The sequence below is a fragment of the Ptychodera flava genome, chromosome 6, assembly GCF_041260155.1.
Source record: "Ptychodera flava strain L36383 chromosome 6, AS_Pfla_20210202, whole genome shotgun sequence".
Classification (NCBI taxonomy): Eukaryota; Metazoa; Hemichordata; class Enteropneusta; family Ptychoderidae; genus Ptychodera; species Ptychodera flava.
The window spans coordinates 36,684,973-36,708,059 of record NC_091933.1 but is presented as its reverse complement, the minus strand read 5'-3'; the positions used below and the strand labels follow the sequence as shown (position 1 = coordinate 36,708,059).

The 23,087-nt window shown below is 38.8% G+C and overlaps 1 protein-coding gene across 1 annotated transcript in view; it reads left to right on the top strand.

Moving 5' to 3' along the window:
• Window positions 1-23,087, top strand: part of LOC139134476 (calcium-activated chloride channel regulator 4A-like) — a 29,296-nt gene that overhangs the window by 3,698 nt on the left and 2,511 nt on the right. The window contains exons 2-11 of the mRNA XM_070701335.1: window positions 6,685-6,979; window positions 7,396-7,673; window positions 9,169-9,414; window positions 10,259-10,483; window positions 10,796-11,095; window positions 11,482-11,715; window positions 12,126-12,402; window positions 13,955-14,128; window positions 14,600-14,833; window positions 15,400-15,705. Coding sequence (XP_070557436.1) covers window positions 6,685-6,979; window positions 7,396-7,673; window positions 9,169-9,414; window positions 10,259-10,483; window positions 10,796-11,095; window positions 11,482-11,715; window positions 12,126-12,402; window positions 13,955-14,128; window positions 14,600-14,833; window positions 15,400-15,705 — 2,569 coding nt within the window. The remainder of the gene's footprint in view (window positions 1-6,684; window positions 6,980-7,395; window positions 7,674-9,168; window positions 9,415-10,258; window positions 10,484-10,795; window positions 11,096-11,481; window positions 11,716-12,125; window positions 12,403-13,954; window positions 14,129-14,599; window positions 14,834-15,399; window positions 15,706-23,087) is intronic.

The window sequence follows — 23,087 nt, the reverse complement described above, 5'->3', positions numbered from 1 at the left end:
TTTATACCACTGCAGTAACATTACCTTTTTTTGACAACATCACACAATGTAATACGTTTTGAAACTGAATACTCCGACGTATTCTGTGTCTCCTTTGCTAAAAAATACGGTATGCCGATTACCATGTAAGGAGATGATGACGTCAAGACAGATTTGTTGTGCGTTTGGTCCTGGATGGTGCACGAAGTTTTGTCGAGGTAGCTTGTGTATTTATTTCCTAAATGGGAGAGATTAGGGTCGATCTAAACGAAGGCCGAAGAATGTTATGATACTCTAAGCGAGCTGAACTCTAACGCGAATGGTTGGATAATTTGGAGGATGTCTAGAACCGGGGTCTAGAATGATCTCGTCTCCTTAAGATTATTTGGCGGTCAGTATTGAATTTCAACTGCGTCACAAGTTTGCGAAATGAGTATTCCGTCGAACGGTCAACGAAATATGTGTTTTAGAAATCTGGAGACATGGCACATCGCATTTTATTTAGTATTTTATATTTTACAAAAGATTTAAGAAGCAATGATTTTGTCGAAAATTCTGAAAAAATATAGGAAGATTTGATCGCGAACACATTTTCACTTGGGGTCAACTAGCCCTGCGTACGATGCTGTGTGTTCCGCTACAGCTAATCGCCCCGCCCACCACAGCCCTGCAAAGACCCGTACGTAGGGTCGGTGACTTCAAATCCATTTTGGGACTTCACGTAAAAAGCCAAATTACTGCCGAAATTCAGCGTTCTTGGGCCCAAGTCGTATCCCAGCCTACCTCAGCTACTCGATCGCTTCCAAAAATGACAGTCTTTTATTCACTTCTCGTAAATAACCGTCGATGTCGGCAACTCTCTGGCTAGCCCTGCGTACGATGCGTGTTAGCTGTAGCACATAGCATCGTATACGCAGGGCTAGGCAGGGTCAACCGGATGCGCTATTTTGCGGGTTGCGGGTTGCGGGCATGAAAAAATGTGTGTTTTTTGATATCATTTTCGCCCTTCTCACACTTCAGATTAGTTCAACCGCCGATAAAAGCACAATTTTCAAAATCGTTTTCAACGCCGTTTCAAATAATTTTATTGTGGTGAACACGATTATAGTCCTAGGAAACTTTTCAAAGTCACGCTGGATCAAATGCTTGAAGGGGGCATACCGGCATGGAGCGACTATCATACTGCAGGTGCAAGTCATACGTTCATGATATTAGGAGATAAATTGTTGAGAGCTGCAGAACACAAACTCATCCAAAATATTCCAATTAGATCGATTCCTGAAAATAAGGCAACGCACCGGCGTGTTTTTACCACTGAAATTCTCGCGTAAAATGTTAGCAGAATGTCGTTCTCTGAGGTCGCGACCTCGCTTGAACCGAAACGGCAAAGTAAACTAAGTCCTTTGTTGTACGTCTTTTTCTTTTTAAAGATTTCATGAAAAATACACGGCATTTACAATACACATCACTTCTACGCTTTTTTAAGTCAAATCTTTCCTTATGCATTGCATTTAACTAGGCATTGTTTAATCAGTGTTGCAGCCAGGATTTTTAAACCAGGGGACACTGTGTCCCGCTACTGTCTATTTTTGGGGACATTTTGTATATTTTTGGGACAACATTAGCAATCACTTTTCCGTTGGCATCCTGCATCTCTTGGGCACTGCTGGCAGTTTGTCGGGAGGTGTAACTTGCATTAATTCTGTCCGATCCGCAACATATCCACAGTTTGAACGCCTTGCAATTTCTGGAATTTCAAGAAGTGATTCATATTCAATGTCCTCCTTTACCAACCAATAATAAAGCGACTGCATGGCCGATATAGTCCCTTGATCATTTTCTGACAGAGCTCGATTGACGGCGATGTCGAACTTCTATGCAAGGCGACTTCTTCAATTGATTGCAAGTGATCACTACCGCGCATATGGCGGTCTAATGTTGTTGTACGGAAATTTTCACATCCAGACTGTTCAGTTAACGTATTTTGCTTGCCAGTTTCACGACAAATCTTGCAATGTGTCTGTTTCTTTTCACTCTTGTATTCCAACCAGTTAGGATACTTTTCAGTTTTCCTCCAACTCTGTTGAAACTTTCGTTCCGTGGTTTTCTTTTTCTTCGACTCTGGTGGATCGCACTGTGTCATGTGTTACAATCAGATCGCGTCAAGTGTGAGTCATCACCCTGGGCAACAGACGGTGTTAGATCGTCATTGTGATCGCGATCGGTTGACAAACTCCGAGTTAGACTCTTAAAAAATGATGTAATTCGCTTTTGACGTCCTGCCATATTGAACTTGCCTACCGAAATGCCGTTCAACTGTCGATGCATGGCAATAGAATGGAATTTTCCGCGAACAAAACGAAAATGCATCAGTCGTCAATCAAATTTGTATCATTTTGCAACTTATTTGTTTCACAAAACAAATGTCAAGCGGCCGGACTACGATTGAATTTTGCAGAAGTAATTGTAGCAGTTTGCGGTATCTGCCGCCAATCAGAGCTCTGTCGGACTACAAATCAAAACAAATTGTAATATCAAGTGTACGGTTTTAATTAGCTCTGAAATACGTAAATAAAAGCCTCAAAACAAACATGCAAAACAAAGTTCGCCGTCAGTGTCAGATTACTTGCAGACGACACCGTCACACAGTGGCTCAAAAGTGCGCCCGAGGTGACCCGCAGGACGCAAGAATGCGGGACAACGGGTCTCGTTTAGGGGACATTGTCGCAAGGGCGCGTCCTGGCGGCAACACTGGTTTAATTTTCTGTATGAGTTGCCTGGAACCGAATTGTGAATGGATGCATTACAGAGAATTTACTTCCTATGGCCTGATACTAGAAATGTAACAATTTTCATTCCGCGATAAGTGGCGACATTTCCGAGGCGCGATTTTTTTTTGTCAGTCTGGTATTACGTATATTTCTCACTCACATCCATGGCAAGAAAGAAAAGTGATTCAGATCCCTAATTATTTGTAATGGCCAGGCAGCTCGGAATAAATAAATTGGTCCTCGGAATCGCCGCTTTTAGTTTAGCAGATTTTGATTTTTTCAGAAACATGACGTATTTTCACCCATTTGGTTTGGTCTGTTATAGCATCTTTAGTCCAAAAAATCAAGTTTACAGCATTGCATGTTTTCAACAGCCTTCAAATATACAGTATTACGTTAAAATACACCATATAGTAGTGTTTCATTAATTTTAACCATCTTGACCTGATGGTGAAATATGGACTTCGCAGGAAAAGGGATACTGTACGATAGACCTGATCATCATTATTGATAATAGACACATTCTAAAGGTTTTATTTCTTATATACTAAATGCCATATTACATATATTAGAAATCTAGCCATAATTCTAAAAACCCGCAGCCCGCAACCCGCACTTTAGCAGATACCGGGGTCAACATGGGGTCGCAGCCATGTTGCCTCAAAACTTATTTCTGTCTGCACTCAAAACTCAAAAATGTCGGATATGAACCTGAAAAATCGATGCAATTTCGTCAAAATTCGGCGAAATTTCAGCCTATAGACAAAATTTCATCTAGGTAAGGTAAATTTACTGAAATTTGATCGACAAATAATCCTGAGCTTGAACGTGACAGCTCGCCTTTCTGGGAAGTCAAGCATCCAGCTGCCCATACACAGTATGAGATTGTTTTCAAGCGAGCGAGCCAATAGAGCTAGAGGTCTGATTTCTGGTATATAGGAATACTTAGCAATACAATTATTTTGACAAAATGTCACGTGACCTCAATGACCTTTGACCTCAAATAGATATATTTGTCCACAACTCAGTAACCACAAGTGCTACACCCTTCATATTTGGTATGATGGGGACACCTTATGACACCACATATTGTACCTCATTAATTATGCGCATATCTAATTCTGAGCAAGCCAATAGAGCTGGATGTCCGATTTTTGGTATATAGGGATAACTATAGGGTAGAAATCTAAATATGCCCATCTAAATATTAGACATCAACCATCGAGAACAAAAGAAATTTGCTGTAATTTGAATATTTAAGGAGTTTAAGCAATTTCCACTATAAATAAAGAACCCCTGCCTCAAACTCCACAAAAGTTGCTAGACATATTTTGCCGTTGTCATGCCATTGCTTCGTTTAATAACCAGTTAATCAAATGCCTCATTGACAGGAGGAAATTCAAGACCATATTTGAATAGTAGTATATATTGTCCTCAAAATTACTCTATCACGGCCCAAGTACTCATTGCCTTCAGCAATACTGCCTTGTTTTAATTATTTTCAAAATAAAGGCCTGAGTCATATGATATTATTTGCAGTTAGGTCAACTTTATGAAACATAAATTTTCAGACCAAGACATACAAAAATAAACATCAATTAGTGCAGACGCAATACACTTTCTAATGTACTTCTAACAGCATTACACTACCGCTGAGGCAATGTCACTCTAATATTGTGTCTTCTCTAAACCTTATTCCAGCCACAAGACTCAAATCTGCTCCAATGGAATAAAACATGCATTCACACAGCCCTAAAGATATGCCTTGACAAGATAAATGTCATCTCTGAGCCCAAACTGGATAACTTCCACCCAGGCCAGCACCCCTCCCTATAAACATTTATGCAGACACATCAGGCCAATATCAGAGCATAACAATGCCACTCTCAGACTGTGACTCCAATATGTTCTTCTATTTTATTTTAATTATTTTCAAAATAAAGGCCAGTCATATGATATTATTTGCAGTTAGGTCAACTTTATGAAACATAAATTTTCAGACCAAGACACACTAAAATAAACATCAATTAGTGCAGACACAATACACTTTCTAATGTACTTCTAACAGCATTACACTACCGCTGAGGCAATGTCACTCTAATATTGTGTCTTCTTTAAACCTTAAATTTTGAATTTTCCAGACACAGGCCAAAATCTTATGCTATATCTGTGCTAACAATTGAAATAGTACGTTAAAAATTGAACTGAATGAGTGGCTATTTTGAAATATGTTGTAATTAGCTTGACGTTTTTCACTGGCTTATGTCCAGTTTTCCGATTGGCTTATGTCCAGTTTTCCCATCGGCCTATGTCCAGTTTTCCGATTGGCTGATGTACTTATATTCTGATGAGATTCAAGCATTGTTTTGAGTTGTACCACTTTGTTGAAGGTATATCAGTAAAGGAAAGTTGTATTTAATCAGTAGGGAGATGCTTAATTCTGTTAGTGATAAACATTAGTTTGTAGGTGGAGATAGAGGCACGTACAAATACTGTAAGCTTTGATAATCTAGGGTTGAATTTAAAATGTCATTTAAAAAAGGCCTAACACAGTGAGGACTTTGACACCTGTACCAGAATTTGGAATGGGCCAGAGCAAATATGGCGTCCAGTGATTGCACTTGAGCAGCGATACTAACTACTTATTCTTACTGCCTCATGCAATTAATTTTCTAAGTATCTTTCTTCGTGATTCATATTTGAAAGACATTCTGTGTGTGTGTCTCTAGATTAGTTGAGCAAATATTAATGTGATTGAGGGTGGGAGACAGTTTTACTGGCAAGATCGATTGCTACGTCCATGGAAGTATTATACTTCCATGCTACAGCTGTATACAGCTGTACTGCGTGAGGGGCGCCCTCAAGGAATCCATCAGATTTTGAAATGGAAAGTTTTACTTGTTGGTGTACACGTCTAATTAGTACGCATAACACCAAAATAAAAATATCAAAAACTATAGAAGCTGATAGAAAGGATCTTCAGACTGATTAAATAACGGTAGTCAGAAGGTTTGACAAACTTTACAAATATAAATAAGGGAGCCTTCAGTAATTATAGGGGGCTGGGCCGGAAAAATTGGGGGCAGGGTCACTTTTTAGAAAACAATTCAAGGGGGAGGGTCACTTTTTATGAATCTATCTTGGGGGGAGGGTCACTTACGACAGAAGCTGATTTTATGGCCAAAACTTTGATTGTCCATGTGATATTTCCTGAATAGCAAATCACCAACAAAATACATGCACATTATAGACCGCTCAAAAAATCATAGTTTCATCATAGACCACAATGCATAGTGAATCGACATTACAGTTAAATTCCAAAATCAAATGTGTTGCACAACCATAGACCACTCTAGTCTAATCAAGAAAATTAATATCAATAATCAAGCATACATATATGCACAGATTAATCTAATTTTGTACTAACAAAAAAAACATTCACAGTTTCATCATAGACCGCAATGCATATTGAATCGACATTTCAGTGAATTTCCAAAATCAAATTTCTTGCACAACCATTGACTTGTAACCACTCTAGTATAATCAAGAAAATTTATATCAATAATCAAGAGTACACAAATGTAAAGATTTACCTATTTTTGTATTGGAAAAACTATTGATAATTTCATCATAGACACCATGAATAGTGGTGTGCGCGAAATTCCCCAAGGCCAAACTCTCCCTGTAATTACTGAAAGCTCCATAAGTTATTGAAGTTAAGTTACTTTTTTCAATATTACAACAGATATATATATAGACGCTAACTATTCATTGCAGATTCGTTTTTTCGCCATCATATATGGAACATAGCTCGTTAATTGAATATCCTGAGAGAGTGATGATAATCCTTTGACGCAATGAACAAAAATTTCTTACAAGTTGCGTGTGTGCGATCGATCACGAATGCCACCAACCAACAAATTTTCCTGTTCAGGATATATTTTCTGATGCGTCGGCACGATTGTACGAAGCCACCAATCAGCGAGCGAGCTTCAGTGACGTCACCATCCTGATACCTAAGACTTGGAGCCGTAACATAACATCTGAGCGGGCAAACACGGAAAGATACGACATAGCAAATGTTATTGTGGACGAAGCAAATCCAGATTACGGTGATAGTCCGTACACGAAACAGCCCTATGGGTGTGGACAGAAGGCAGAATACATACATTTAACACCAAGATGGATAACAGACAGAGAATACGCAGTAAAATACTGGGGTGATTCTGGTAACGAATAATATTGTCCTTGACTTTGTTATGTAACTCAGGTTTGTGTGATATACGCAATAATGATACTGACCACCTATTACATGCAGGTTACAACGCCCTCTCATTACTCCGAGGGGCCATGCATTAGCAGAAATACAGCATCATTTCCCTCGTTACGGCCAGGGAAATCATGACATGTCTCTTGCAGACTCAGCAATGCTACGATAGGTAATATACGTGCGTTATTGACTGTAGCTCGAGTAGCTCTTTGTATGAATCACGTAAGCACGAGCAAAGACAGGCATGTAAAGGAAAGGCAAAAACACAAAAATCATGATAAAATTTCATGTGAAATAATACTAGGGATGAAAATAAAATTTTTACTATTAGAGCTGTTTAAAGAATAACCAATATAATACGCTCTTCCCCGACAGGTAAAGTTGTCGTCCACGAATGGGGTCATTTACAATGGGGCCTCTTTGACGAATACCCAATCGAAGAAGATGAACATTTTTACCTTGATACCAACGGTCGCGTAGAACCAAGCAGATGTTCTGAATCAATCACTGGTGTGTCTTATGATATTGATAGAGGAAGGTTCTGCAATCTTGATCCTGATTCTGGAGTATTGCCAGGTCCTGGTTGTAGGTTTTTCCCAGATGGCGTTAACGTTGGTACTGGATCCTACATGTACGCAAACTATCTTGACACCGTAAGTGTTATCTCCAATATGTAGACGACGATAATCCCTTTACAGATGATGAGATGATGGAAGCGGAGATGATGGAAGATAGCCTTCTTTGGTCGGTGACTATGCACCTTAAAATCAGTCACGAACGTAATATGGAGACCAGAGCGTGTTTGCATTTTCAGTCCCCACGGACACCGTTCGGGGGACTACAGGTTTGGTCATGTCCTTGCGTGTGTCCGCCCGTCCGTTCACGCAGATATCTCAGAGATGCCTAAAGCGATTTCATTCAAACTTGGTACAAGGAATACTCCTTATGTGGAGGGACCGTGCTTATGTCATACATATGCACGTCAATTTGTTTTGTGATACGATCCAATATGGCCGCATGGCGGCCATTTTGTTACGATTTTTTCATGTACGGAGCCATAACTCAGGCACATCTCAACCGATTTTATTGAAAGTTGGTACAAGGACATCAACCTTTGTCATACATATGCACGTCAATTTGTTTTGTGATACGATCCAACATGGCCGCCATGCGGCCATTTTGCTACGATTTTTTCATGTCAAGAGCCATAAGTTAGGCACATTTAAACTGATTTTATCCAAACTGGTACAAGGACATTGACATATGTCATACATATGCACTTCGATTTTTTTTACGGTGAGATCAAATACAATGGCTGCGTGGCGGCCATTATGTTACGAGTTTTTCATGTCTGCAGCCATAATGCAGACATGTATCAACCGATTTTATTCAAAGTTGATACAATGACATTGATGTATTGTCATATTATGTAATAGATATGCATTTCAATTGGTTTCACAATCCAATGCAATATGGCTGCCTGGTGGCCATTTAGTTACGTTTTTTTCATGTACAGAGCCATAACTCAGACATATTTCCACTAATATCATTCAAAGTTGGTACAAGGACATTGACCTACATGATATATATGCACATCAATTTGTTTCATTATGTAGCAGTATCATGTGAATTATTGAATTTTTATAATTAGGCTGATACGTCAAGAAATACTTCATAAAATTTGATGAAACTTGGTACAGATGTTTATCTCATAGTGTTGTAAATACAATGCAATGACACTTAGCAGTATCGTTTAAATTAATTGCTAATTTGCATTTACATGATGAATTTTTGTTTTTAGGGTGAATGTCCAGAAGCACTGCATCAAACTTTATGAAATATGGTACCGGCAATAATCTATCAGTGTTATGATAGGATGCAAAAATGTTTGGCAACATCCTGTCGATTAATTACTAATTGACTCATTTAATGAGGATGGCGGCCTACATTGGTTTTATGTTTTCACCACCATGAAACATTCTCAACCACTAAGGCCCATCTGTATGGTAGTATTTTTAATCACAGACCTAATTAATAAAGAGGACTCTATCCTCTCCGAGGATTTGTAATTAAAGTACCCATTAACAAGTAAGACTGTGTCATCAACGATGACTTGTCTAGTTTGCAGTATTTTTTATCCTTCTGCAGGTGCTCAACTTCTGTCATGATGACCCGAACGGAGATTCGGAATCGAGACACAGTACTATGTCTCTGAATAAACAAAACAAGCAATGTGCTTACAGGAGTGCGTGGGATGTAATGAATTCTTCAGCAGATTTTTACTCTGTAAATGCACCACAAGCTAACATGGACACTCAACCAGCATTTAGAGTTGTTCAAGAAGCAGAATTTCGATCAGTGTTGGTCTTGGATCTCTCAAACAGTATGAATTCTGTAAGTTTCGTTTAATTGTCATTCGAATGAATTTTGACTTGATTTGTTGAAATTTTTTGCGGGATACCGTATGTGATTTATACTAACTAGACAATGCATTTAAATACCATAGTTTGTCGAGCCTCGCAACAGTCAAATGTTACAAAATGACAGTCAATTTAACTTTTGATCTAAACACGCTAGATTTTAGTCACTGAAATTTTCGGTTGCAGCACAACAACCTACGTCAGCAGAATAATCCGACCTCAATGTCGTGACCTTTCGGACACGTGACATCAAAATCACGTCATAGACTTTTGGTAATTTATACCTTCCACTGTCTCTATTAAGGGCTGGCTGGTTAACTCGGATATATATCGCCTCCTTGACACCCCTTTCGAAGTATCGGGGATCCCTATCAAGAATTCCTACATTTTCCAAGTCCACAGAGTGGTCTGGTGATTCAATGTGGATATGATTGGAAACCTCAGATGTTGTAGAGCTGCTAAAGAAGGTTGTAGTGCTGCAACCGAAAATTTCAGTGACTAAAATCTAGCGTGTTGAGATCAAAAGTTGAATTGACTGTACTTGGCTACCAACACAGATGAATTTCCATGCAAAAATGTTACGAAATGATATGAAAAATTCTTTGGCGAACTTAATATCGTTTAGACAAATTGTAAGATACATAGCTGCAACTGATGAGCAGGAGAGGTTGGCATAATTCCAAAACCGAAGAGGTGCGTACAACCACCGTAGGATAAACTTGCCTTTGCGTTTGTGTTTCTTAATTATTGGACAAAGGACTACATACACGAATGCGACATCACTTCCTTATTGCACGATGTCCTTTTCGTTATTACAGAATTCAAGGGTAGAAAAACAACGCCAGGCTGCGGCTTCTTACATCAGTTTTACTCTTCCAAACAACAGCTGGGTTGGTATCGTTGAATTCAATAATGGCGCGAATGTAATTGCCCCTCTGACACAGCTTGTTGATGAGCAAAGTCGACAGGATCTGACAAATATGATACCGACAACTCTGGCGCAAAAGACGTGTATTGGATGCGGATTACTGAAAGGGATAGAGGTAAACTGTTTTTTTGAATGGGCGCATTTGTGACGCCTTTACTTCCAATATCTTTGCACTCTGGGAGTAACAGCATATTTAGTAGACTGGAAGATCCGTCGCATGAGGGCTCTCTATACCATCCCCAACCCACCCCCACCCCCCCGGAGTGCAGTGAGCGTCCTTGAGCGACGGATCTTTCAGTCTGGGTGAACAGTTTCACCACCAAATTTTCTGTCTTTCCACACCTTTAGTTTTAAATGAACAACATTACAATATTCGTTCACATTGTTCTCTAAACAGACCTTTTTCATGAATTTCTCATTTTGTCAGGTTCTCGAAACTAGTCAGTTCGGAGATGCTGCTGGGGGTATTATTTTTCTGACCACAGATGGCAAAGAAACAATGGCACCCCGGATAGGGGACGTTACTGACGAATTAGTGACAAAACAAGTGATTGTAGACACCCTTGCATTCAGTGATGCTGCGGATCCTAAGTTAGTTCAATTATCCGATGACACTGGTGGACAAGCTTGTTGGTACTCAGAGAGCGACCAATCTACAGCTGTACACGACTGTTTTACTACTTCGGTTACGGATAGGATAAGTTCCGGTCAAGATGCTCTCGTCCAGGTAAGCACGGCTCTGGTAAGGCCCGCCGGTAGATTTGTCTCTAATGAGTAAAATCTTCCTATGTTTTCTAATTGGTTATATTTATGATTCCTCTTTTAATAGCATTATTGTGGCACACATTTGCTTCATGTCTCAGGTCCGTAACCGTAACGTTTGACATGTTTTCAGCATTATGTTCTTCCGTCTTTCAACTGACATGTCTGTTCAATAAAGTATTTGGTTCACACATTCTGGCTATGACATTGCTGCTGGTATTTTGGCTATTTCATGCAATACAGAAATATAAACCCATTCTGTGCAGCGTTAGGGTGTTCCTCTAAAGACTTAAAGGAGATATATACATGACATTATCACGTATATTGCGTGGTATGTTTTATGTATTTCAGCTTACAAGCACTGCTGAGAACATTGAAGGGAGTGCTGCGTATATTAATATTGCGTACATTGACTCAAGCATTGGAAGAGATACGACGTTTTCATTCTTCTGGGAATTTGGAAAGGCAGCAATCGTCGTGTCAGTGACCAAACCTGATGGAACAATAATCGATAGCAGTGACAGCCAATATTACAGTGATATTCCTGGTCGCTCCATCATCATCAAAGTGGACGGTATAGCAGAGGTGAGGGACGCCAATAATGTTGACACCTTACAAAACCCACAAGTTCCATGCGCAATCACTGGCCCGAAACAAAATGACAATGACAGTGATGGCACACACACAGATATTAAGGTTATACAGTCACCTGTAATCTAAATATGCCCATATATGGTCAAAGGGGCGTTCCTTGGTATTCAAAATGCCCATGTGAGGGTGCTGTTTTTAAAAGCGGCCACCCGCTTAAAATCTGTGATTGGTTAGATTTTCTCTTTCCATGGTAACTGTGGCACAATTGGAACAGGTGACAGTATACCTTTAATGGTTATTTTTGCACATTTTTGAAAGTGTGTGCGTCTTAGTACTTACGTATGCCTGAATAAATGCCTCTTTGTGCTTATTGTTGAAATCATATCCTTTTACCATTGAAACAGCCAGGGACCTGGGAGTATGATATTCAAAATACAGACAGTGCACGCCAGGCAGTACAGATATACATTTCATCGAAAGCCGCAGATTCATCAGCCAGTCCTATCAGACTAACTTCCACACCGAGTATAAATACCATTAGTGAATCTCCGCCAAAAGTACTTATCTACGCTGATCTAAACCAAGGTTACAGTCCTGTGCTCAACGCTGAAGTTATTGCAACGATAGAAAGACCAAGTCCTCACAGTAATGTGGAGTTACAACTATTCGATACAGGACTAGGTGAGGTCTTGAGACTGCAATGCCTGAATATTTTTGATATCGAATTCTTACTTTTCGAGGTTAAGCAATAGACCACTAAGGGAACGGACATACCTCACGAGATTTGCCCAATTTACGATATGCATGTACTTTTAAGGTTCCAGACAAGAAATCGACCTTTTTAATCTAACAATTCTCTTGTGGTTAATAAGCTCAGAACCCCCGTAAATTATACATTTTCTGAAAGCCTAGATATAGGGAAACATTTTGGTAACCACAGTGTCACCATTGTTTACATGACTATCACGTGACAGGTAATTTGCATAATCTTTCAAAAATCGGTTTTCCCTATGTTTTGTCTCAATACTTCAAAATATCTGACTCAAACTTGCTGGAATGCAAGCTGTCACAACGCTCTTCCAAAGTGTGTCTCAGATTTTTATATCTTGCTTAGTTTTTTTTGCACAATTTTAAAGAAATCAACTAGGGTTAAATTCACCGCTCTGCAAGTTTTTCTGGCATAAAAATTGTTTAAGAAGGTTTAAAAAAATTCTGAGACATATTTTGGAAGATCCTTAGGACAGCTTGCACTCACACGAATTTCAGCCACATATCTCAAAGCATTGAAACAAAACATAGGGAAAACCGATTTTTGAAAGGTTATGCAAATTACCTGTCACGTGATAGTTATGTAAACAATGGTGACACTATGGTACCCAAAATGTTCCCCTATATCTAGGCTTTCCGAATATATATAATTTACGGGGGTTCTGAGCTTATTAACCACTAGAGAATTGTTAGCTTAAAAAGGTCAATTTCTTGTCTTGGAACCTTAACCGCTCTTACATAATATTATATGAAGCCGATATGAAGTATTGTTTCAGTGTCTGTACAACAGACGACCGACGTTGCAGACGACTCGGACATCTCCTCTGGACAAGACTTTGCACCCACCATCGCAAAAATTAAATACAATTTCACCGTGGTAGTTCACGTTGTCTGTTATATCATTTCACAGGTTGCAAGTGTATAGCATACTTATTCTCTGACCCTGAAATCGTGCTCATCATCATACCATTGCAACAGTTGAATGAGCGGATGCGCTGGACGCATTCTTAGTCTGCCTGAGTTAGCTGAGTACGATAGGGCACTTTGAAAACGCCTCTGAAAACGCCACACTTATGACTTTAGCTATATGATTCGACTGAAAAGTTGTATAATAAGAAGGTTATTCACAAAATACGGGGATCTATATTTATAATGCACTTTTTAATCTAATTTATTAATAAATTTTGAGAGACCTCAAAATTCAAAGTATTTTTCGGTAACGCACGCTTCCTCGTTGTACTAGATGTGTTCCATTACAATTCACTTGTAACTGAAACTTTAATATTAATATATGAATAGAATTTTATTTTAATTCATATATATTTAATTTTATGCGTAACTCATTCTATTTCTACAGTTAAGGTTTCAGAATTACGTATATCAATCACGTTCTCAATAAACGTCGTACCGTAGGGAATGACGCAACAGTCCGAAAGATTGATAGATTTTTATCTCTTTACCACAGGTGCTGACGTCACAAAGGATGATGGAGTCTATTCGGCTTATTTCATTGACTTTGTCGACGCTACTTGTTCAACTGCCTGTCGTTACAATGTTAAAGTGACAGCAAATGTTACTGATGGCAGAGCTGAGTCCAGGTTTACAGGTGCTGGCCTAGGTGCCTTGCCAAGGAATTACTGTGAGTAATGCTTTATATAAAATGTCTAGTGTGACAAGTTTGTTTCAAAGACGCTTGTGATATTGCATTTATTAACAGGAAAACAAAAATACTAGTATATTGTTGGATTCTCAAACGATGAGATAGGATTCTCAACAATATTGCAAATATTGGCCATTGCTGATACCTTCAAATACTGTTCTCGGTGCACATGTCTGTAATGACTGCCCTGTATTACTATTATATATCTTTCAACTCTTGCTCGTTTTAGTGCCGTGCCCGATAATTGCTTAAAATAGCTTTATATGGAAATTTGTAAAATGTTGAGAACAAATGATGGGAACTCTGTGAATATAATTGAAGTGCTTATGCACCTCATATTAGATCTACACGTAATCGTTCCTGACTAAAAAACCCCGGAACCTATCCATTAAGACATACTCCTTGTCGGTTGATGAAGTTTGACATTTCAAATTGTGTTGAAAATTACAGCTGTAATACCTGAGAAGAAGGAAGGCACCCCTGTTGGGGCTTTTAACAGAGTAGCTTCTGGTGGTGTAATACAAGTAGATGACGGTGTCACTTACGTTGATTGGAGTGACCCGGATGATGACCCATTCCCCCCATCACGAATCTCCGACCTGCAAGTGATTGCAACATCCGTGGACAATGCCACGGTTACACTGACGTGGACGGCAACAGGCGACAACTATGACATTGGCACAAGTAAATGTCACCAAGAAAGTTATTTTGTCATTGAATTTTGATATTCATATAAAGTACACATAATATAAGTGACGTACATGTAAAAGTTACATGTACGTCCAGCATTTCAAAAGAAGGAATTAATTCGCTTTTTATATCGGGAATTAAGTATCCAACCTCGGCCCAGGACTGTGATCCAAAAATATCCTATTAGTTTGCTCATAACGAAGTGAACTCACCTCGGCAAGGGACAATCATTTTGTGTCACATGCACGACAAGGCAGAGTCTCCGATGAGCTGTAGGGATATTTCTATTTTTTCTGCTGTAACTTCATGCAAAAATTCCACGTTGTCAGAAAGCACTCTTAACACTACCTTGAAACCATAAAGGATACTTTGATTATGGTTACTTGAACCACAGTCCAGCCGGCAATGCTTTCATTCGTGTTCTGTGATATCGTAATTGAAACTGAGCTATGACTATCTATGCATGTAGATCAACTTCAGTGAATACAACAGAACAACAGGCTGACCTCTTAGAGTTTTCCGTCGTTCTGATTTCTTTAAAATATTCGCTTTAATTGCAGCATCTGTAAGTGACCTCCGCTACGACACGCAGTTCGAAAATATGGCATATCGTTTTGACAACTGCTCGCAGCTCAGCAACGACAATCTGACGGAGGGAAATTTAACGGATCCTCTTCCAAGTGGTCAAAGAGAGATTGTAACTGTAAGACTGCCATCTAGTGGTGTAGGTGTCACATACTATTTCGCCATCCGAGCTGTGGATGGCGTAGGGAATACTGGCCAGCCGTCGTTTATTGCGCAAACTACCATCGTCTATGCAGCTCCAGATGAAACCACCACTGAAATCCCACCATCTACGCAACCAAGTGTGACAACAGAGGCTTATAATGACATAATTTCGAGTGGTCTTAAATCATGGGAAATCGTCCTCATAATCGTAGCAACCTGTGTAGGTCTGTCATTTTTGGCGGCAGGTATTCTGATCTTGTGTAAAAAAGTCAAAGGTCACACAAAAGTACGTGATGAGTCAATTGTAAACGATGCCACTTCTAACGACGTAGAAATGAATCCCAAAAGTATAAGAGAGTGACAGATTTATTCCATGGAATAATATATTTGGGATAATACATTTACGATAATACCCTTTATGCCCAGTAAATCGTAGACGTCAATCGAGGCAGCTTATTAGTTTATATTACACCTAAATAATTAGAGAGCTCGGTCATGAAAAGGCCACTTTCGATCAAGAATTTAAAAACATATCGTTATAACAAGATAGTACTATATTATATTGCTACAGTGATATTGTAAATAAAACTTATTTCTCGCTTTAACGAGACAGTATATCATGTTTTCACGACATCGATGCTATTCATGGTAACTACAGATTTTTTATTTCTTCCAAATACGGATATTATGCACTGTGCTTTCTTTAGATACGGTTAATTTCAGCAAAAAGATAATTGAGAGAGTTAGCATTCATGCAGTCTGATATGAATCCGACAAAATACATTGTATACAGATACCTGAATTATGCTACACTTTATAATATACATGAATTTGCTGTAGTTACCGGAGTGGCGTTATTCTTTGATTTTGATATGTCTATTTTTAATTGTACAGATATGTTCATTTAGTCACGAACCATACCTACCTCGTCATTGTCTAAAATTTCGAAAACCGAATAAAACATTTGCAAGGTGTAACTTAAAACCAGTATGTGTTGATATTAACTTCAAGGTTCCATTTGCAAGTGAAGTTATGGCATGTATCTAACCTTTGGTCGTTGACATCTGCACGCAATCTGTTTTTGGAGTGAAAAGATAGAGAAGCCATGTGTTTGTATTTAGTGAGCATTGTTATCTGTGTAACCATACACAGGGGGTATTTGTCATAGTTCTCTCAAGACAATAGGCTCGTTCGGTGACTTATCAATGTCCAGGTGTTTTATCAAAGTTTTACGTATGTTTGTAGGACACTATGGAAACTTTGATAAAGTTGAAGTCTCCATATATACGAACGACCAATTCGGAGTCTGTTGGAGTTTACATCCATAACTTCATTTCATGATGTCTTGGAACAACAGACATGTTTTCAGTTGTTCAGTCCGCTGGTAGTGTAAAGTAATTCGTAGTGGTATGCCACCGAGCTTACTCCAGCAGACTATGTTCATATAGGATTGCATAAAATGTTCCCCACCATTACGATTTGTTTTGCTCAATCTGCATACGAACCATCAGATCACCTGAGAATATATATTCTTAATCAGAACACACGTTGACAGGCGTTGGAATGCAATTCCGATGCTTCTGATTAATCAGCAGCTTGTCGGTTAGGTAGAAGAATGTGACAAGACTGAACTATGCGGACTGTAAAACCTAAAATGATACTGACCATTGGATGTTGTCTGTCTGTGATTTAATGAGTAACTAATCATTGTTCGGTAATATGTAATTTCAAATAAATCCTCAATTATGTCAGTGTGGAGCCAACATAATCCTGGAAGTCTGAGTAGAGTGTTCAGTGTTGCATAGTGTGCAGCTTTGATAACACGTACGCTGAACCGTATTTGTGTTTTCAAACAAATCAGGCGGAATTGATAATCTAGCGCTACTCTTACTAGTAAAAGCATGGACATCTCGCTTCTACTGTCTATGTCAAAAGTCACGACAAAGCTGTGTCTATGTTTACAAGTTTCTTGTGTCAGAGCTGTGCTCAGTCTGCTTGCCTTGTACAATAAAACGTTTTACCTTGCGATGGCGCAGTTTCAAAGTATACGATGGTGGGTGTACGACATTAGTATACAAGGGGTCTGCGTGACGATTGATCTTCCTTTTCGAGGGACAGAAGGGTCTTAGTTAATTGATTGAACTTTGAGGTGACTAAAGTAGCTGGTCCAGTAACGCCGCGTGATCGAGCTCATGACTTCAAACACCTATAAGTTGCAGTCGATTTGATTGATGATTATGGGACTCTGTAAGTATGTTGAGGCTTTTCAAACCCGGCCTCTGGATTACATGTATAGTAATATAGGGATACTATTAGCTGTTGGTCAATAGCTGTAGTGTTTTCAGACGAGATTTCCGCCTTTTACGGGCTGATTTTGACTTTCACGAAGTTTAACCCCACCACCACCGCTATGGGAAGTTCCAAAGGCAAACTTCAAAATTCGCCTGCAAGCAACCTTTGCGCAAGTTTATTCGACAATATTTCGAAAAGTTTCCATCCAAATTACAAATTGCCAACACTCATTGATAGCTTGGTTATTAGGGACTCTTACGACCAGAAATCAGCACAAAATTCACCAAAAATTTTTTTCTAGCTTTTTCTGACATGACTACCTTTAATCCGTTATTTTTCTGGCGTAAAACTGTTGGCACATCGCTACAGTCACGTGAGCGATGACTTCAACTTCTGAAGTTGAACACAGTCTGTGTGATTCATCGCGATGTCGATGTCAACCGTTTGTCTTCTGGACATCACAAGTCTAATGTAACTGGAATACCAGACTGCTGATGACATTGCAAACCTTCAGCTATAATATCTGTGGTCGTTCAAGGGGCGTGGATGCGGGTCATCATCTTACTTTGTGTTCAAAAGTTGAGAGGTCGCCGCTGACGTGCCTGCAGTTATGTGTTGCCGCGAGCCTCGTCCTACAGCTTTACGCCAGGAAAATAACGGTTTTCGGGTAGTCATTTTGGGAAAGGCTAGAAAAAAGGCAGTATATTTGGAACTTTGTGTCGATGAGCGTTGGCAATTTGTAATCAGGATGGAAACTTCTCTAAATATCGTCAAGGAAAACCTCCCTTGCAGGCAGATTTGGGCGTTTTTCCATGGAAACGTCCCATTGATGTTGCGGAGGGCTTAAAAGTCGTAGCTTCGATGAACAACTATTTAAAGAATGCACTGGCCATCGTCCTGACAAAGGATTTCGCTCGTACAAGCGTATCATCAATTTCCAGCAGATAACCATATCTAACGCTTTACAAATATGTCAAAATATGATGGACAAGTTAAGCAGCAGTTATGAAATTTAAGGGCGAATTTTAGGTGCAGTAATTTATTATATTTTTTAGTAATGTACGTTATCGGTAACATCGATTATATTTCATAGCCCGGTTGTACTCTTAGTGTTGACAGAGACACAAACAAGTCTGAAAAAGACAATCTTGAGATCTGTGTGATGCTTAGTACCATCCCGTGTGACATTCATGCGTCAGTTTGCACCTACGCCCAGAAGCCATTGTCAGTGCCATTTCATCAGTTTTTTCTGCCATTTGAGCAAACTGAAATAACTGATCATTACTATATATTCCCAGGACCCGGCTTCAAATTGCTGCTGAGAATCCTTCTGAAAATTACAATAAAGTAGTAAAGGATTCTCTTGACAAGACAAGGACCTCTTATTTCTTCAATTTATATCGTCCGGTGTATTCCCACACGTCTTGACAGAACTATTTTAACTTTTGAATTGACAAACTGGGACGTTTTCAAAGTCAACTATAATGATAATTTTAAACGAAAGGAAAATTGTATTTCTGTATGGCAAGCAGCGTCATGTTACAGCAAAAGAAAAGTAAGGTGACAGGCCAAAATTGAGAATGTGAAGTACAAGACAAAATTTGGGTCAAATTGAAAACAAGCAACATCAAAGCAACTTGAAATGGACTGAAAACAATGATAAGTACATAACAAAATAAACCTTTAACTTCTTTTCATGTAATTTAAAATGCCTTCTCCAATGAACCGAACAAATATTATGATAGACTTGATACCAGATATTTGAGTAAGTAATGTCTATCGTTATAGCTTCTGATCAGATTGTTATTTAACATGATAACACCGACCTATCTTAAGTTGAATTTTAACGAATCAACTGGCCTCGATAGCATTTTTCAAACTACTTTTAAACAGTTTGGTGACCCTTGCTAAATCTGTGAGAGTCACCCATCCAGTCTGGTGAGGTGACACTACTCATGATTTAATGAGTTCACTGCCTGTACAGTACCGATGACGCTGGCTAACAGTTAAAACCTATACAATATTTCTGTTACCATACCGAATGACAACACGGGATAAAAATACACTTGTTTGCATGCTGCTCACTGCTCACCTTTAAGTCTGCCGACGTGAAATTTCCCATATCCTAAGAGTGACAGCGAGAGGAGCCCTTGTTGACACAAACAAACCAGTCGCTATCGTTAACATTGTGACAAAAGTTGGCGGATATCTAAACCCTAAGAGAAATTCTGAGTGTCGCTGACAGCTAGGAAGTGGTGATATGCCAGATCACCAGACCATGACGATAATGCATCAAAGATCTCGTGGACTCGCAATGCTCACTTATGATATTTTTGACGTATCCCGTAACGAAATACACTGTCAGTGTAAATGTCGTTTAGATAATCCCACGCTGAATAGAAATAATAAATGTGGATAAGTGTAGGGATATTGAGGAATAAAGAAACACCGTGTATGAGGAACAAATAACCAAAAGACTCATCAGATTTCCATTAATAATTAAGCTGTATGCTATGTATCACTACGATGATGCCATCAATATTTAAGTAGAGTAGGTGTTAGGTACACTCATGGCGTGACCACACCGGGCTCACATCATCACTTGTTACGTGACATTCGCGGTTTACATCAACTTCCATTATTATGTTTGTTGGTGATCAAATGGCTTGTGATCCTGTAATGGTCAACTTACAAGTGTTCTTGATAGCTGCAAGGGAAGTAACCAAATATCAAGCAACTAGCACAACGTAATATTTAATCTCGCGATGAAGAAAAAATTATTCCTTGTTTCAAGTTTCCCACACCTTAGAAAAACCTATTAATAAATCACTGAGAGCTTTTATAATGTAGGTGCTGGTATTTTGGAAATTCATTTCCTGGATAATGTACAACCAATATCGATTGCCAAAGTATCACCTCCTTTGTGAAAATTTCTTTAAAAATTCTCATCAACAGGGTAAAAAGATGCGTTGAATGATTTGTTTTCTTGTCTGAAATAATTGTCTTAAAAGAGGACTAATGAAATTGTTGAAAGAGCCCAATAAGAGGAAGAGATTTGATACCAGCGATTTTACTGCTGTCCGCCGACAGGTATTATGTGAAGCTGTCGATGGAAGGTGATTTTATTCCATTTGATGACTACGGATGGAATACAAGATTAATTTTCTTTGAATTAAATTATTGTAATTTTTGTATCACTTAAGGGTTTTTTATTGAAACATTTGAGACATTTTCTTCACAAGATAATGTTGAAAATAGGACAAAATTCTAAGGAAGTGCATATATTACGGACACATATAATTATTTATCTTGAATTCATCTTTAATTCTGAGAACGTTTGCAAAGTTACATTTAAAGTGACAGAGTTGTCAAATCTATTGATCTTGAACAATCACTAACACAAGGAAGCTCGATGTTGGTCGATGAACACGGGTGCATGTTTTCATCAACACTGCGGGTTTTGTTACGCATCTAAGGAATCCTTACAGACAGAGCGTCTGGCAATATGACGTCCATCAATATTGAGGTTAAGCTGTAAAGCCAGGTCAGGGAAAGCCATTGTACTAATCCCATGATTTCTCATACATACTTCAGTTCCTTGAAGTGATGCACCAACATTAACTTGCAGGTACGAATATTATTGTTCGTTTGTATACATGATACACGGTTATTGGGGAAATTAAGAAAAATGAGTTGTCATCTCTAAAATTACAACGTCTAACCAGTATTTTGTTCAATTTAATATGACCAATGTTCGTATGAGGATCCTAACAGCACATGACATAACGACTTGATATTGCTTATTACTTCTATCGGCGATCAGGCTTGAAGTATTCTTCCGAATTTATATAATCTTTTGGCCATAAAATACCGTATGTCACCGAAAAATAAGCCTACTACTACTACTCTATATTGTGTGTGGTCAAGCGTACTTTGATTTCATTAAGCTGGAATCATGATCTGATAAAGTGATATCTGTGGAGGTTAATCACCAATACAGGATAAAGTAATTCTTTCACATTATCTTTAACCACTTGTCAGATTAGCATATTTACCGATTAAACAAGCCTTCTGTTTGACATTTTCGCTGACTTCTGATCTATTTAACATTTTAGAATCAATGTGTAATCTGTTATGGCGTTTCCATGGTAAAGGTTATCTTTCTTGTCGGGACGAAAAGATAACATTTATATTCGACAGGATACACATATTGACTTGCCATGAGAGTATACATTTGTTGTCGGAGGGCTTGGGAGTCGGCCAAATTCAGTGTGTGTCACAAGGCTAAAGGAAACACACTGTTGTAAGGCTATACTCATGCCCGAGGGGAAACAAATGTATGCTGTTACCCTAATATGGCTGGCCAAGATAGTTTGGAACACACCTCATCCAATTTTCTCCCCGAAAAATTGAGAAGTTCCGGTCATCATTCGTCTCGGTGGCAGATAACACTGCCGTCTTCTTTCCGAATGTGCGCATGCGTAGGCGACACTTTCAAACTTGCCAATCACAACAGAGAGATTGGACGAGGTATGATACAATACAGTCTGTTGCAATTAATGCAGAGAAAAGAAAAATATTCATTCTACGTAAATTTCTAAGACATTTCCTTTACGAAGCTAGCGACTCTTGAATTCTTAAAGTAATTCAGTAGTCGAAAAGTTTCATGATTCAAAAAATATTGTATTTGCGCCATTGGCTGTGTACGATCCGGGCGGCAACATCGCTACTTTTAGACTGAGTGTTCACTCGTCTTCTGTTTGTAAGTTTAAACTTTTTTCTTCTCGTCTGTACAGATTGATTTTTAGCTATATTTCCTTTTATAAACCAACAACTCAGTTGTTCAAATAGTTTTTAAATGGTTTTACGCCAGTGCTGCACATTTTCATTTTACTAGTCCCATATTTACTGTAATTTTGTTGTTTTTTAGATTCCTGATGAAGATTCCCTGTGTGGAATCGAAACGTCGAAGTTTTAGAAATAAACTCTACTTTGGAACAGAGTCTTGTTTTTATCCGCTAAATATTGTAGTTACTTATAAGGCAGTTGTTCCTCTTCCTCTTTCGTCGAAATGCGATAAATGGCGGATGGCATTTCAAAAATAAGTCTTTGCCAGGCGTTGACTTCTGAAATTGATTAGGTGGAAGTTTCAGTAAAACCTGTGCATTAATTATTAATACGCCTATAGGGGCAGATGTTCGGACTCTCAGAATTTTTCACTACTTTT